Source organism: Pongo pygmaeus, chromosome 10, assembly GCF_028885625.2.
Source record: "Pongo pygmaeus isolate AG05252 chromosome 10, NHGRI_mPonPyg2-v2.0_pri, whole genome shotgun sequence".
Taxonomy (NCBI): domain Eukaryota; kingdom Metazoa; phylum Chordata; class Mammalia; order Primates; family Hominidae; genus Pongo; species Pongo pygmaeus.
The window spans coordinates 21,729,372-21,746,808 of NC_072383.2; the positions used below are offsets into that span (position 1 = coordinate 21,729,372).

Below are 17,437 nucleotides of genomic sequence, written 5' to 3' on the forward strand. Positions count from 1 at the left end.
GCTATCATCTGAAGAAGATTGTAATGATTTGGTATAATTTCTTACTTAAGTGTCTGATGGAATTTGCCAATGAACCTATCTTAATTTGATGCCTTCTTTTTTTTATTATTATTATACTTTAAGTTCTAGCATACATGTGCACAATGTGCAGGTTTGTTACATGTGTATATATGTGCCATGTTGGTGTACTGCACCCATTAACTAGTCATTTACATTAGGTATATCTCCTAATGCTATCCCTCCCCCCTCCCCCCACCCCACAACAGGCCCTGGTGTGTGATGTTCCCCTCCCTGTGTCTAAGTGTTCTCACTGTTCAATTCCCACCTGTGAGTGAGAACATGTGGTGTTTGGTTTTTTTGTCATTGCGATAGTTTGCTGAGAATGATGCTTTCCAGTTTCATCCATGTCCCTACAAAGGACATGAACTCATCCTTTTTTATGGCTGCATAGTATTCCATGGTTTATATGTGCCACATTTTCTTAATCCAGTCTATCACTGATGGACATTTGGGTTGGTTCCAAGTCTTTGCTATTGTGAATAGTGCCGCAATAAACAAACTCGGCTTTTTGGCCAAGATCAAGTATAGTATCTGTTCTTTTCAGTTTAATTTGATGCTTTCTGTTTTAGAAGGTTATTAAATATTCATTCATTTTTAGAGAGTTCTATCCTCCTTCAATGCCTAGGGTTCCATGAGGAAAACAGAGCTCTTTCCCAAAAATGGTACCTCCTATTTTTTCCCAAGGACTCCTCGTCTGTTAGAAATTAACTTAGTTCTTTTCATGTGGTCATCAAGAGGGGCAAGAAGACAGACTGAGGAAATAATTCACTCAAGTGAGAAAAATAAATAAATAAAAACTTCTTCTCAAAAAAACAAGATCCAAGAAGAGAAAAAGCACAAAGGTCTTGTGTGTATATATATATATATATATATATATATACACACGCACACACACAGACACACACATATATAGACATATATGTATATATGTGTGTATATATGTATATGCTATATATACATGTATATATGTGTATCTATATATACACACAAACGTATATGTGTGTCTGTAAAGCGAGAGAGAGAAAGAGAGAGGGAGAGCAAGAGAGAGAGTATGGGAGAGCACTTGGATATCCATTTTTAATTAAGCTGACTTTTAGCTATACTGCCCTTTAAAAAAAATCCTTTATATCTCTTATTATCTGACTTTAGCAAGGCCAAACAGCCAGTATTTCTGGCTTTTGAACTTCTTTAGAAATAGTAATCTCCTAGGTGAAATAAATAAGCCTTAACTAAGGTTGTAACTGAAGCATGAGTGTATGAGGTATTTTCAAATAGGTGGTGAGCAGTTTTTACAAGATCTAGAATCTTCAAAGGTAACTCGGAGAAACGAAAATTCAAGAAGGGAAGCCAGAAGTTGGTCATGGAGGAGCAGAGAATCAACAAATGGAAAAAGCCACAAGAATATCAAATCAGAAAGCACTCATTCCCTGGGCCAAGAATTGAGTCCCAGGCCACCATTGTGAAAAGACAAACCCTTAGCTTCTGAGCTACAGCATTGGATAGTCTTCATTACCTTTCCCAGAAGGATTCCAGTGCAACCAATTTCAAGCTTGCAAAGGCTTTTAACTGCTCAGGATAATTTTTAGAGCTAACTATGACATTAACTACAAAATTCCTGTCCTCTAGATGGCAGAGACCAAGAGTAAGTACTGCCACATGGTTACAAGATCAAGCTCCCAAGGACATAAAACAAGATGAGAGGGAAACTGCATCCAGTATAGGTTTCAGGAACACACAGCAAAGTTTGTAACTGACCAGCCCTAGAAGCTGGCTTAAAAAGTAGGCTTATAGGAATCCTAAGCCTACTTTCTACATTCTTTCCTATGATACCCTTCTCCATTACAGAACAACACTGAAAGACAAATTCTTGGCACAAAGTACACCAGATTTGCTAAAGCCTAAGACTAGCCTCAAAAATTCATTTTTCTATTAATCAGACCACACACACACACAGAGAAAGACAGAAACAAAGAGACAGAGAGAGACAGAGACAGAGACAGAGACAGAGACAGAGAGACAGAGACCAGAAGCTTGGCTGGTAACAAATTCTTACCCCTTTTGCCAGCATACCACGTTTCCGGGTTCCCTTTCTCTGCAGCTTCCAGAAGAATGAAGTGGCTTTTGATGACCTTGCTCATTGGACCATAGCTTTCGAGGCCAAGCCACTTTACAAAAGAAAATTATCCTTTTCTGTTTTATAAAACCATAGGCAAAAGCTTCTCATTTTTGCAAGATGCTGCCCAATGGGCTGCATGAGGAACCAAATTAACATTTTCCACCCCAGCCTAGCAAAATACACATAACAAAACAGACATTTGTCACCTTATTCAGCACCCAATATTGACCTGGCGAGGCTCAAACTTTCTTTCATTGATCCCTATCATCTATGATCCACTCAAGATTTGGAGTGCTAACCTCCAACTGAGAATTCAGGTCTCTGGGCAAGATGCAGAAGTGGACAGTCACCCCGACTCAGGCCTTTTGAGCTTCCTTCAGGACTCACTGAACGCGACCAGACAAAAAATGAGGGTTTTCTGAGTTAGGTGTCCTAGACTTCCATCAGTAGTTCCTTTAGAGGTCACCTCCACATATACAAATACACACAACAAAGACAAGACAGAAGGCCTTCCAAACCACGACTTCTAACCAAGAATTCTGAGTCTTCCTCCCAAATGAACCTTCTATTCTCCACCTGAGAAATCTCCCTGAAATCTTCTTGATTGAAGAGAAATCTCCTGAACCAAGACTGTTCCTACTAATTAGAGAGAGCTAACCAACACCTCCAAAGGAGCTGAACTGAGACCTCAAAAAAAAAAACAAACAAAAAAGACCAAGAGCCCCAAAGGAGCCAAACCAAGACCTCTAAAGAATCCAAATCATGATCCCCAAAGGAGCCAAACCAACTGGGAGAAGGAAAGAAGTGTTGGCAGTGCCTAGAATACTCACCAAATTAGTTTAGAGACAGACATTATTTCCAGGAACTATTTCTCCATTGCAATTAAATCCATGCACATTGGGTCAGCAGCACCCTGCCAGTAGAGACAGTGCCAGAGTCAGCCCACAGTCCAAGAGAACTAGGCAGCCTCTTGGGCTGGCCTCCGGATCCATCACCAGAGCAGGGCTACTGAACCATGGGCAGGTAGGCACAAGGGCAATCCCGGATGAGACCCCTAGTGTGTAACCACCTAACGGGTTCACCTTGCCCACCGCCTAGACAGAGCTTATTTATCAAGAAAGAGCTTACTTATCAAAACAGAGAAATTGCAATAAAGAGTAATTCATGCAGAGCCAGCCGTGCAGGATACCAGAGTTTTGTTATTACTCAAATCAGTATCTCCGAGAATTTGAGGACTGGAGTTTTTAAAGATAATTTGGTGGGTAGGGGGTCAGTGAGTCAAGAGTTCTGATTGGTCAGGTCAGAGATGAAATCATAGGGAGTTGATACTGTCCTCTTGTGCTGAGTCACTTCCTGGAAGGGGCCACAGGATGAGATAAACCAGTTTATCAATCTGGGTGTTGTGAGCTCATCTGTGAAGTTCAGGATCTGCAAAATTTATCAGGTATTGATCTTAGGTTTTACAATAGTGCTGTTATCCTCAGGAGCAATTTGGTTAGAGTCAGAATCTTGTAGCCTCCAAATGCATTACTCCTAAATCGTAATTTCTAATCTTTTGGCTAATTTGTTAGTCCTACAAAGGTAGTCTGTTTCCCAGGCAAGAAGCTGGTTTGTTTTGGGAAAGGACTGTTACTGTCTTGGTTTTAAACTTAAGGCTATAAACTAAATTTCTCCCAGAATTAGTTTGGCTTACACCCAGAAATCAACAAGAACAGCTTGGAGGATAGAAGCAAGATGGAGTTGGTTAGGTCAGCTCTCTTTTAGTCTCGGTTATAGTTTTGCAGTGAAAATTTCATTAAGCATTTAGTGCAATAAACTTTCCACTTTACGCTGTTTAAGCTGTGTCCTAGAGGTTTTTAAATACTTTGTCTCGATTTTCATTTGTTTAAAACAAAAAAATTGTGTTCTGCCCTAATTTTGTTATTTACGCAAAAGTAATTCAGGACCAAGTTATATAGGTTTCTTGTAATTGTGTAGTTTCGAGAGTTGCTCTTGATACTGATTTCTATTTTTATTCCATTGTGATTCATGAAGATGTTTGTTATAACTCTGATTTTTTAAAAAATTTATTGTGACTTATGACTTAGAATGTGGTTAGTTTTAGAGAATGTTTTATGAAGAGATAAAAAATGCATTTTTTATGATTTTGGGGTGAAGTATTCTCTAGGTATCTATTAGAGCCACTTCGTAAAGAGTCTAGTTCAAGTCCAACTTTTTTTTTTTTTTTTTTTAGCTTTTGGCCTTGATGATGTGCCTGCCTAGTGCTGTCAGTCTGGTGTGGAAGCTTATTACTCATTGTATTACTGTCTATCTCTTTGCTTAGGTCTGGTAGTATTTATTTTATAAATATGATTGCTTCAGTATTGAGTGTGTATATATTTAGATTAGTTAAGTCTTTGTTGAATTAAATGCTTTATCATTATGTAATACACTTATTTGGGTTTTTTTTTAACGGTTGTTTGTTTAAGGTCTGTTTTATTTGATACGAAGAGAGGAATTTCATCTTACTTTTGTTTTCCATTTGAAAGATAGATCTTTCTTCATCCTTTTACTTTAAGTCTATGGGTGTCCTTACATATGAGATGGATTCCTTAAGGGCAGCAAAAGGTTGCCTTTTTTTTTTTTTTTTTTAAATCCACTTTGCTACTCTGTCTCTTATATGGAGCATTTAGGCAATTTACATTCAAAGTTCATATTGATCTGTGAGATTTTGTACCTCTCATACTGTTGTTAGCTAGTTGCTTTATACTTGCAATTGTATAGTTACTTAATAGGATAGGTAGCCTTTGGAATTATGTGTGCTTTTATGGTAGCAAGTATTGGTCTTTTTTTTCCTGTTTTGAACTCCTTTGAGCATTTTTTCTAAAACTGATCTGGTGGTGACTTACTTCCTTAGCATTTACTGGTCTGGGAAATACTTTATTTCTACTTTATTTACAGATCTTCATTTGGGAAGTTATGAAGTTCTTGGCTGTCATTATTATTATTTTTCTTTTGTAAGTCTAACAATAGGCCCCCAATCTCTTCTAGCTTGTAATGTGTCTGCTGGGAAGTTCACCTTTAGTCTAATGGTATTTCCTTCATAAATAATTTGGCCCTTTTCTCTAGCTGCCTTTAAGATTTGTTCATTCATGTTGAACTTAGGCAATCTGATGACTATATTCCTCTAGAATGGTTGTTTTGTATAGTATCTCATAGGTGTTCTCTGAATTTCTTGTATATGGATGTGAAGCTCTGTAGCAAGATTATTTTTTAATTTCTGAATTATTTCCACAACTGTGTTTTCTAAGTTGCTTTTTCTTTTCTCTCATTAATGCTAATAATTCATAGGTCTTGTTGCTTTAAATAACTCCATGTTTCTCAAAGGCATCACTCATTTTTTTTACCTTCTGTTTTCTTTATTTTTTTTATGACTGTGTTAATTTGAAAGACCAGTTTCAACATTGTATTAGTCAGGGTTATCTAGAGGGATAGAACTAATATATATATATATAATATGATATATAGAGAGATTACATATATAATATTATATAGAGATTATATATAAAATGATATATATCTAGATTATATATATCCCATATATCATATTATATATATAGAACTAATAAAATATATATAATGATTATATATATAGGAGCACATTAAGGAGTATTAACTCACATGATCATATATCTATATATCTCATACATATATCATATATATATATATTATACATGGAAGTGTATTAAGGAGTATTAACTCACGTGATCACAAGGTCTTACAATAGGCCATCTGCAAGCTGAGAAGCAAGGAAGCCAGTCCAAGTCCCAAAGCTGAAAAACTTGGAGTTTGATGTTTGAGGGCAGGAAGCACCCAGCATGGGAGAAAGATGTAGGCTGGGAGGCTAAGCCGGTCTAGTCTTTTCATGTTTTTCTTCCTGCTTTATATTCTGGCCACACTGGCAGCTAATTAGATGGTGCCCACTCAGATTAATGGTGGGTCTGCCTTTCGCAGCCCACTGACTCAATTGTTAATCTCCTTTGGCAACACCCTCACAGACACACCCACAATCAATACTTTGCATCCTTCAATACAGTCAAGTTGACACTCATTATTAACTATCACGAAGATCTTTAATTATTTTTTATGCTTAGTCTAATTTACTGCCAAAGTTTCCAACTGTATTTTGGAATTCTTTTGGTAAATTTTTTAATTCCAGAAGTTCTATTGGGTTTTTTCTTAATATATCCATCTCACCTCTCATATCCTAAATTGTTTTTCTGGTTTCATTTATTGGTTTTCAACTTTCTCTTGGATCTTATTAAGTTTTCTTGAAATTTATATTTTGAATTCTTTATCTGTCACTTCAAACTTTTCAATATGATTAATATCCATTGCTAGGGAGCTAGTGTGACCCTCTGGAGTTGTCAAGATATTCTGGCTATTTGTTCTGCCGAGGTCTTGTGCTGATTTCTTCTCATTTGAAGAAGCTGACACTTGTTATTTTGAATTTTCTGTTGTTTGAATAGGACATTTTAAATTTTTTATTATTTCTTCCCTTGAGGATATGACTGTGGTGCATGTTGCGTATGATGGTTTGGCCTCGTTTCTGGGTTTCATAAGGCCAAGGCTTAGTAGGGGTCCCTTGGTTGTGGATAGATTCTGTGCAGTGGTTTTCTTAGATGTTACTTCTTGTTACGATGTATTGGATATATGATCTGACACACCAATTCTTATGGGGCTGAGGGTATGGAGGTCCTAGGAATCTTATCTTGGGGGCTAGCTCTAAGTTCTTCTGGTGGCACATTTTTAATTTGGTGGCCAGTTCAGGCTGCAATCCAGTAGATGGTGCTTAAGAGTAAAAGCCAATTTGTCCTTAGTTAGACTGAAGTTGAGCTGAAGCACTTGCCCTGGCCCTGATGGGGTGTGGCATAAAGAAATCATGTATGGGTATGTAAAATTCGGTGGAAATGGGCTGGGGAGGTTCACCAGTTTCTCATTCTCAGCTGGCAGAAACATAATCTGCCTCACTCTCATGCCCCTGTTACAGGGCTCATGACCTTCAGTCCACAAAGTCCTTGTCCTCTGTTTCCTGGCCGCAGTGAAGCTGCAGGCTTCAGGCATGCTCCTCCAGTGACTATCATAAAAATGGATTCAGGGTGGAGCCTCTTTCCCAAGTCCAGAGCAGGCAACTCCACGATCTGTTTGTCCTCCATTGCCAGGATACTACTGTTATGTGTAGGGAGGTAAGCCCAAGTAGCACAGGCTCACTTTTATCTGGGCTGCAACTCCTGCAAAAAACATAAAAGACGCTTTATCTGAGTGCACACATGCCAGTCCTCAGCAGGAAGAACCACTGCTGCATCCACAACAGTATACGGTGGAGAGGGTGGGAAATTACCCTCTATCCAGATTCATTCCTGAGTGTTGGTACTGCCTCCTTTAGTAATTGGTGCTGTGCCCATGTTCTTTTTGTCCCAAGGGAAGCTATAGTGGGCTACAGTCCCCACTCTCTTAGGGGAAGTAAAAATTGAGGGTTAGATCTCCAGAGGTCCTGCTGTTTCCCCGAAGTCCACTAATCCCTGTGCCTACCAAAGTCAGAGAAGTTTGCTGAATATGTTTGCCAGGAATTTGGTGGTGTGGCGACTCAAAGATGGAGCATCCTCAGGCAGGGCAGTGGCATACCATAGATGCACAAACAGTGTGGCAGGGCAGTGGCATACCATAGATGCACAAACAGTGTGGCACATCCTTCCTTTAGATAGGAAGGTGGTGCAGCCGTACCTGTGCAGGCTGGCCACCTAGTTGTCTATCCCTGGGGAGTTCCCAAATTGCCACCAATAGCGTTACCCTGTGTCAACGGGGCAGAGGAAATTCCCAACAATTTGGTGGTCAGCAGATTATCAGAGATGTGAGGGGAGCAGAGAAGCAATTTTAGCTACATTTTCACAGGGTTCTCTGGGGGTTGATTATTACCAGGCTTTTACTGCTTTTCTTTACTACACCACAGCTTCTTCTTATGAGCACTATAACAGTTCCTGGCTCTTTTTCATTTGGAACTTCCTTATTCACCAGTAACTTTGATCTTCTTTCTGAGGAGAACTGTAATTTGATGTCCCTGGTCAGTCATCTTGAAAATAACTTGACTTTTTTTTTAATCAGTGGTAGCATGATATATCTTCTTCCATCTAATTACTTTTAATCTATACATCTTTAAAGTAGATCTCTTAGAGACTACATATAGTTTGTTTCTTCTTTTTAATCCTTTAACAAACTCAGTCTTTTAATTGGTGGATTTAGATCATTGACATTAAAAGTGACTACTGATGTTGTTAGACTAATGTTGATCATAATTTTACTATTTTCTATTTGTTATACTTGTTCTTTGATCCTATTTTTGTCTTCTATTCTTTTTTCTTCTGTTGTGTTCTTAACTAAATAGTCTATATGACTCTGATTTTATATGACTATATAATTATAAATTTTTATGTTACCTTTCTTTATGTATATCAAGTTTCTGACCTATATGAGTCTGTCTAAAAAGCTTGTCTTAACATTTCTTACAAGGAAGATGTACTGGAAAAACATTTCTTCAATTGTTGTTTGTCTGAGAATGTGTTTATTTCTACTTTACTTTTAAAAGAATTTCACAGAGTACAGAATTTTAAGTTGGTGATTTTTTTCTCTTAAGACTTTAAATATTTCACTCCACTCTCTTCTTGCTTGCATGATTTCTGAAGAGAAGTCTGATATATTTTCTCTCCTATAGATAAAATTTGTTTTTCCTTCTGGTTAGTTTCAGGATAAAGTTTTCTTTATCTTTGACTTTCTGTAATTTGAAAATAACACACCTACATGTAGTTTTTCTGGTCAATAATAACTTATTTGTATATTTAAAAGTAATTTAGGAAATGTAGTTGAATTGTTTGTAACTCAAAGGACAAATCCTTAGCATTTTCCAAGTTTCCTGAATCTGTGATATAGTGTCTGACATTAATTTAAGAGAAATTCTTGGTAATTTTTTTTTTTTTTTTTTTTTGAGATGGAGTCTCACTCTGTTGCCCAGGCTGGAGTGCAATGGCATGATCTTGGCTCACTGCAACCCCCGCCTCCGAGTTCAAGTGATTCTCCTGCCTCAGCCTCCTGAGTAGCTGGGATAACAGGCACCCGCCACCACGCCCGGCTAGTTTTTGTATTTTTAGTATAGACGGGGTTTCATCATGTTGGTCAGGCTGATCTCTAACTCCTGACCTCGTGATCTGCCTGCCTCAGCCTCCCAAAGTGCTGGGATTACAGGCGTGAGCCACTGCACCTGGCCAGTAATTATTTTTTAAAAATGTTTCTTTTGCTCCTTTTCTCTTTGTTTTCCTTGTAACCTTTCCATTACACACACTTATATAATTGTCTCAAAATTTTTATATGATTTCAATTGATTTACTTTTTAGTCTTGTTTCTCTTTGCTTTTCAGTTTTGGAGGTTTTCATTGATATATCCTCAAATTAGAGAGTCTTCATCAGTTGTGTTCTATCTACTAATAAGCCCATCAAATGCATTCTTTATTTCTGCTACAGAATTTTTTATTTTTAGCATTTTCTTGGGTTCTTAAAATGTTTATTTTTATACTTACATTGTCCATCTGTTATTGAATGCTGTCTACCTTATTGATTAGAACACTTAACATATTAATCATAGTTGTTTTAAATTCCATTTTGAAAATTTCCATGTCCCTGATATATCTAGGTCTGGTTTAAAGCTTACTTATTCTTTTCAATGTATTTTTTTTTTCACTTTTGGTATGACTGGCAATTTTTTTCGTTACAGTTAAGCATAATGCATTGGGTAAAAGGAACTGCTTTGATAAACCTTTAATAATATGGTGTAAGGTGCTGGAGAAGGGGCAGAATTCTACAGGCCTATATTTAGGTTTTATTATTTTAGTTATAATCCAGTAACCTCTGGATTACAAATTTCAAACATACTTCTCAGTTTCTCCTCCCAGCTATAGGTGGCGCAGGACGGCTTAACAGGGCTTGAGTTGTATATTTTTCTCGTTCTATGAAGAAGGCCAGAGGCAACTAGAGCATAGTTTCTATGGCTTCATAACCCTATTACAATAATAAAATATCTATCATTATGCCCCAATAAAAAGAATTATTAGAATTATTGTCTTAATATTTTATTTACAATTTTTTTTCTTTAGGATCTGGATACTGGAGAAAATGTTGTAAGTTATTACACACAATTTAAAATGATTTATTGTTTTATTTTCTCTATTTCTACAGAAGGGTCTACCTGGGCTTGTCTTCAATGTTAAGAGTCTCATCACTTGTTTTATATATTATATTAATTTATGCCATGAAGAAAAAATATCAAGAGAAAGATATCAATGCATCAGAAAATGGAAGTGTCATGGATGAAGCAAACTCAGAATCCTTAAATAACAATAAACATTTTGTCGCTTCTGCTGGGGCCGATAGTGAAACACATTATTAAGGGGAGAAAAAAAAAAGCCACTTCTGCTTCTGTGTTTCCAAACAGCATTGCATTGATTCAGTAAGATGTTATTTTTGAGGAGTTCCTGGTCCTTTCACTAAGAATTTCCACATCTTTTATGGTGGAAGTATAAATAAGCCTATGAACTTATAATAAAACAAACTATATGTAGAAAAAATGAGAGCACTCATTGTTAAATTATAGCTACGTATTTGTGGTTAAGGTTAGACTATATGATCTATACAAATTTTAAGTGAGAGACGTGGTTACTGTGTAATAAAAGAAAAAATACTTGTTCAGGTAATTGTAATTCTTAATAAAACAAATGAGTATCATACAGGTAGAGGTTAAAAAGGAGGAGATAGATTCATATCCCAAGTAAAGAGAAATGTCTAGTGTCTATTTTATTAAACAAACAAACACAGAGTTTGAACTATAATACTAAGGCCTGAAGTCTAGCTTGGATGTATGCTACAGTAATATCTGTTACTCACATAAAATTATATATTTCACAGACTTTATCAATGTATAATTAACAATTATCTTGTTTAAGTAAATTTAGAATATATTTAAATATTGTGGAAGAAATAAAGACATTCCAATATTTGTAAGCTGTGATTGTCAAACAACATATTACATTGTGTGTTAAGTTTCCAGTGGACCCATGGTAATGTATTAGGAAAAACTGACTTTGACTAATGTAGCCACTCTCATACTTATCTTGGCTAGATTTCCTGGATCATTTGCTGCGCCTTCTACATCAGCACTTGCTTCTTCACTTTGTACTTAGGCAATGAAACCAGCTTCTTTTTTTAAACCCCATGAAGCAAATTGTACAGCTTTTTTTCTTTTGCAGCTTTCCCACCTCTCTAAGTCATCATAGAACGACAGAGAGTTAGGGCCTTGATCTAGATTAGATTTGGCCTAAGGGAACATTGTGGCTGCTTTGATCTTCTATCCAGACTACTGAAGTTTTCTCCATATTGGCAATAAGTCTGTTTCACTTTGTTATTATTTGTGTGTTCACTGAAGTAGGACTCTTAATTATCTTCAAGTACTTTCTTTTTGCATTCACAACTTGGCTAACTGCTGAATGCAAGATGCTTAGTTTTGACTTACCTTGGCTCTTGATATGCCTTCCTCACTAAACTTAATCATTTCTAAAATTTGATTTAAAATGAGAGATGTGTGACTCTTTATTTCACTCAAACACCTAGAGGTCACTGTAAGGTTATTAACTGGCTTACTTTCTATGTTGTTCTGTCTCAGGACATAGGAAGGCCCAATGGGATGGAAAAAGATGTAGCAATAGCTGGTTGGTGGAGCATTCAGAACACACACGACTTTACTGATTAAATTTCACATATTACATGGGCATGGATAGTGGCAAGTCAAATCAATTGCAGTAGTAACATCAAAGATCACTAACCACAGGTCACTATCACAGATGCAATAACAATGAATAAGTCTGAAATATTGGGAGAATTAGCAAAATGTGACACAGAGACATAAAGTGAGCAAATATTTTTGAAGAAATGATGTCAATAGACTTGTTTGATGCAGGATTGCCACAAACTTTCAATTTGAAAAAACAAACAAACAAACAAAAAAAACACCAAAATATGGGAAGTGCAATAAAGTGAAGTTCACTAAAATGAAGTATGCCAGGAATAAAAACCAGCAGGATCACAGGATCAACCTCTACTTAAAATATTAGAAATACGGAGGTAAATAGAAGAAATAGCTAAAAAGAGTTGTAAATGCTTCCCTCTGGAAAACAGTAATAACAAGCAGAGAAAAACTCATTTTCAATATGAGATTTTTGATATAATCTTATTTTTACAACTTTATGCATAAATGGCTTTGGTAAAATTAAAAGTCAATCATCAGACCGGTATGTCTCTTATTAATCAACAACAAACAATAATACTCATGCCCAGGTACTACACTGAGAGCCTTGGATGAGCCTCCAAGTCTTGCTGGCTTCAGATACCAGAGAGATCACAGGGGTTAACACACTAAGCAGACTCTTGAGGTCCCTGATTCCACGACTTGACTCTTGGATAGCATTTCTGAACCTGCCCTCGGCAAGAGGGGAGCCCACTGTCCTGAAGGTTGAATCCCAGGTCAGGCAGAATTCAATAGAAGCTGATTAAAGTGCCCTTAGGCATTAAAGAAACATTGGCAGTAGTCTGGCAGTACTCCCTGTGGGCTTGAAGTGGTTGTGGCTATGGGTTGAGTCTCCCCTACATTTGGAAATGCGAGGGAAGAGTGGGAAAGACTGTCTTGTGGTTTGAGTGTCACCTCAGCCACAATATGATAGAACACCAGGTAGCCTTTATGAGTTTTGGCTCTAGTCTCTGACTCCTGGATGGCACCTCTGGACCCACATGGGGCCTGGGGGACCTCACCACCCTGAAAGGAAGAACACAGGCCTTGCTGGCTTTGCTGCCTGCTGATTATAGAGCCCCATGACCTTGAGCAAACATAGGCAGTAGTCAGGGAGTAATTATAGCAGACCTTAGGCAAGACTCAGAAATGTGCTGGCTGCAGGTGTAACCCAATGTAGTCATAGTTCTGGAGGCCACAGAGGTGCTTATGCCACTTCAAACCTAGATTTAGTTGGCTCAGAACAGAGAGACAGACTATGTTTGGGAGAAATTAAGAAAGAGAACAAGAATATCTGCCTGGAAATCCAGAGAATTCTCCTGGATGTTGTACAAGACCATCAAGGCGGTACCTCTACCAGTCTGCAAAAACCTTAGCATTACTAGGCTTGGGGTGCTCCCTAAAGGAGACACAGCTTACATCACAATAATCAAGTTCTTTCAAATACCTGGAAACCCTTCCCAAGAAGGATGACTGCAAATATGCCCAAACGGCCAAGACTACAATAAATATTTTGCTCTTCAATGCCCAGACAGACAAATATCTACTAACATCAACACCATTCAGGAAAACATGACCTCACCAAATGAACTAAATAAGGCACCAGGAACCATTCCTGGAGAAACAGAGATATGTGACCTTTCAAACCGAGAATTCAAAATAGCTATTTTGAGGAAACTCATAGAAATTCAAGATAACACAAAGGAGGAATTCAGAATTTTATCAGATAAATTTAACAAGGACATTGAAATAATTGAAAAGAATGAAGCAGAAATTCTGTAGCTGAGAAATACAATTGGTGTACTGAAGAACGAATAAGAATCCTTTAATAGCAGAATTTATCAAGCAAAACAAAGAATTAGTGAACTTGAAGACAGGTTTTTTGAAAATGCACAGTCAGAGGAGATGAAAAAAAGAATATAAAACAATAAAACAAGCCGACAGAAAGTGGAAAATAGACCCAAAAGAGCATATCTGTTATGGGCCCTAAAGAGGAGGTAGAGAAAGAGATGGGGTAGAAAGTATATTCAAAGTGATAATACCAGAGTACTTCTCAAACTTAGAGAAAGATATATCCAAGTACAAGAAGGTTATAGAACACCAAGCAGATTTAATCCAAAGAAAACTACCTCAAAGCATTTAATAATCAAACTCTCAAAGGTGAAAATTAAAAAAATGATCCAAAAGCAGCAAGATAATAGAAACAATTAAGACAGAGTGGTGCTCCAAAATTCTGGCAGCAGAATTTTTACTGGAAACCTTACAGGCACAAGTGGCATGACGTATTTAAAGTGCTGAAGGGAAAAAAAAACAAAAAACAATAAACACTTTTACCCTAGAATAGTATATCCAAGAAAAATATCTTTCAAACATGAAGAAGAAATGGAGACTTAGAAAGACAAACAAAAGCTAAGGAATTTCATCAATACCAGACCAATCCTACAAGACATGCTAAAGGAAGTGCTTCAAATGGAAAGAAAAGAACATTATTGAACAATAAATAACCACCTAAAGGTACAAAACTCACTGGTAATAGTAAGTATGCAGCATAACACAATGTCATAACATCTTAACTGTGGGATGTGAACTATTATTCTAAGTAGAAACACTAAATGATGAACCAATCAAAAATAATAACTTCAACAACTTTTCAAGACATGGTACAGTAAGCTATAAATAGAAACAACAAAAAGTGAAAAAGCATGGAGATAAAGTTAAGGCGTAGATTTTTCATTACTTTGATTTTTGCTTGTTTGTTCATGTAAGTAGTGTTACATTGTTACTAGGTTAAAAATAATGAGTTATAAGATAGTATTTGCAAGCCTCATGGTAACCTCAAACCAAAAAACATACAATAGATACACAAAAAATAAAAAGCAAAAAATAAGTTATATCACCAGAGAAAATCACCTTCACTTGAGAAGACCGGAAGAAAAAAAGAAGGATGAAAAGACCACAGAACAACCAGAAAACAAATAGCAAAATGGTGGGAGTATGTCTCTACTAATCAATAATAGCACTAAATGTAAATGGGTTAAATTCTTTTTTTTTATTCAGTTATCTCACTGCTATAAAAAAGAACCAAAGATGGGGTAATTTATAAAGAAAAGAGGTTTAATTGGTTCATGGTTTCACAGGCTGTATAGGATGATCTATTGTCTTTAAGAAACACACTTCGCTTATAAAGACACACACAGACTAGAAATAAAGGGATGGGAAAACATATTCCATGCAAAGGGAAACTAAAAAAGAGCAGGAGTCACTATAATTATATCAGACAAAATAGATTGTAAGACAAACACTGTAAGGAGACAAAAACAAGGTCATTACATAATGACAAAGTGGCCAACTCAGCAAGAAGATATAAGAATTTTGAAAACATACGCACCCAACACTGGAGCACTCCAATATATAAAGGAACTATTATTAGAGCTAAAGAGAGATATAGGCCCTAATACAATAATAGTTGGAGACTTCAACACCTCACTTTCATTATGGACAAATCTTCCAGACAAAAAATCAACATCAGACTTAATCTCTACTATAGTCCAAATGAATCTAATAGATATTCACAGAAAATTTTATCCCAGAGCTGCAGAATACATTCTTTTTCTCAACACATGAATTATTCTCAAGGGTAGACCATATGTTAAGTCATAAAACAAGTCTTAAAACATTGAAATAACATGAAATAATGTCAAGCGTCTTCTCTGGACAAAATAAAATAACTAGAAATCAACAACAATAGAAATTTTGGAAACAATACAAATTACATGGAAATTAAACAATATGCTCCTGTATGACCAGTGGGCAATGAAGGAATTAAAAATAACCTTGAAAAAAACTCTTAAACAAATGGTAATGGAAACATAACATACCAAAATCTATGGGATACAGGAAAAGCAGTACTAACAGGGAAGTTTATAGTTATAAGTGCCTACACCACAGCAGAAAAAACTTCAAAGAAACTATTTAACAATGCGTCTTAAACAACTAGAAAAACAAGAGTAAACTACACCCAAAATTAGAAGAAGAAAAAAGATAATAAAGGTCAGAGCAGAAATAAATAAAATTGAAAATTAAAAAAAAATTATATAAAAGATAAATAAAACAAAAAGTTGATTTTTTGAGAAGTTAAACAAAATTGACAGACATTCAGACAGACTAAGAGAAAAAAAGAATATCTAAATAAATATAATGAGAAATGAAAAAAGATTAAAACTGATACTGCAGGAATTCAAAGGATCATTATTTGCTATTATGAGCAACTATATGCCAATAAATTGGAAAATTTAGAAGAAATGGACAAATTCCTAGATACATACAACCTACCAAGACTGAACCAAGAAGAAATCCAAAAACTGAATAGGGCAATAACAAGTAACGAGATCAAAGCCATAACAAAATCTCCCAGTAAAGAAAAGTGCAGGATCCAATGGTTTAACTGCTGAATTCTACCAAATGTTTAAAGAATAATTAATAGCAATCCTCTTCAAATTATTTCATATAATAGAGGAGAAGAAAATACTTCCAAGCTCACTGTACAAAGCTAGTATTACTGATGTCAAAAATGAGACAAAGACACATCAAAAACAAAAACTGCAGGCCAATATCTCTGATAAATATTAATGCAAAAATTCTCAATTAAATACTAGAACACCAAATTCAACAATAGATTTGAAATATCCATTTATTATAACCAAGTAGAATGTATCCCTGGGATGTAAGGATGTTTAAACATACACAAATCAATCAATGTATTACAACATATCAACAGAATAAAAGATAAAAAACATATGATTATTTCACTTGATAATTAAAAAGCATTTGGTAATATTAAACATTTCTTTTATGATTAAAAGCTCTGAAAAAAAGCTTGTTATAGAAGGAACATATTTCAACATAATAAAAGGCATATACAACAGACCCACAGCTAGTATCATACTGAATGGGGAAAACCTGAAAGTCTCTTTTTCTGAGATCTGGAAAATAACAAGAACACCCACTTTCCCTCACTGTTGTTCAACATAATAATGGAAGTCCTAGCTAGAGCAATTAAACAAAAGAAAGATATAAAGAACATCCAAATTGGAAAGAAAAAAAGTCAAATTTTACTTGTTTGCGGATGACAAAATCTTATATTTAAAAAAACGTAAAGACTCCACAAGAAAATTGTTAAAACTGATAAACAAATTCAGTAAAGTTATAGGATAACAAATCAACATATAAAAAATCACTAACATTTCCATATGTCAACAGTAAACAATGTGAAAAAAATTTTTAAAGTAATACCACTTAAAATAGCCACACATATATATAAATACTAGGAATAACTTAACCATAAAAGTAAAAGATCTGTATACTGAAAAATATAAAATACTGATGAAAGAAATTGAAGTG

At 35.8% G+C, this 17,437-nt stretch overlaps 1 protein-coding gene and 1 non-coding gene across 2 annotated transcripts in view; both read left to right on the top strand.

Annotated features, from left to right (window-relative positions):
- The window catches only part of SLCO1B1 (solute carrier organic anion transporter family member 1B1), a 100,809-nt gene extending 89,465 nt beyond the window's left edge, over positions 1-11,344 (top strand). Inside the window, exon 15 of the mRNA XM_054442349.2 lies at positions 10,438-11,344. Coding sequence (XP_054298324.1) covers positions 10,438-10,648 — 211 coding nt within the window. The 3' untranslated portion in view covers positions 10,649-11,344. The remainder of the gene's footprint in view (positions 1-10,437) is intronic.
- On the top strand, positions 553-752 carry LOC129011117 (U2 spliceosomal RNA). Its single transcript, XR_008493236.1, has one exon. It is a non-coding gene; the product is annotated as a U2 spliceosomal RNA (small nuclear RNA).
- Positions 11,345-17,437: the final 6,093 nt, after the last annotated feature.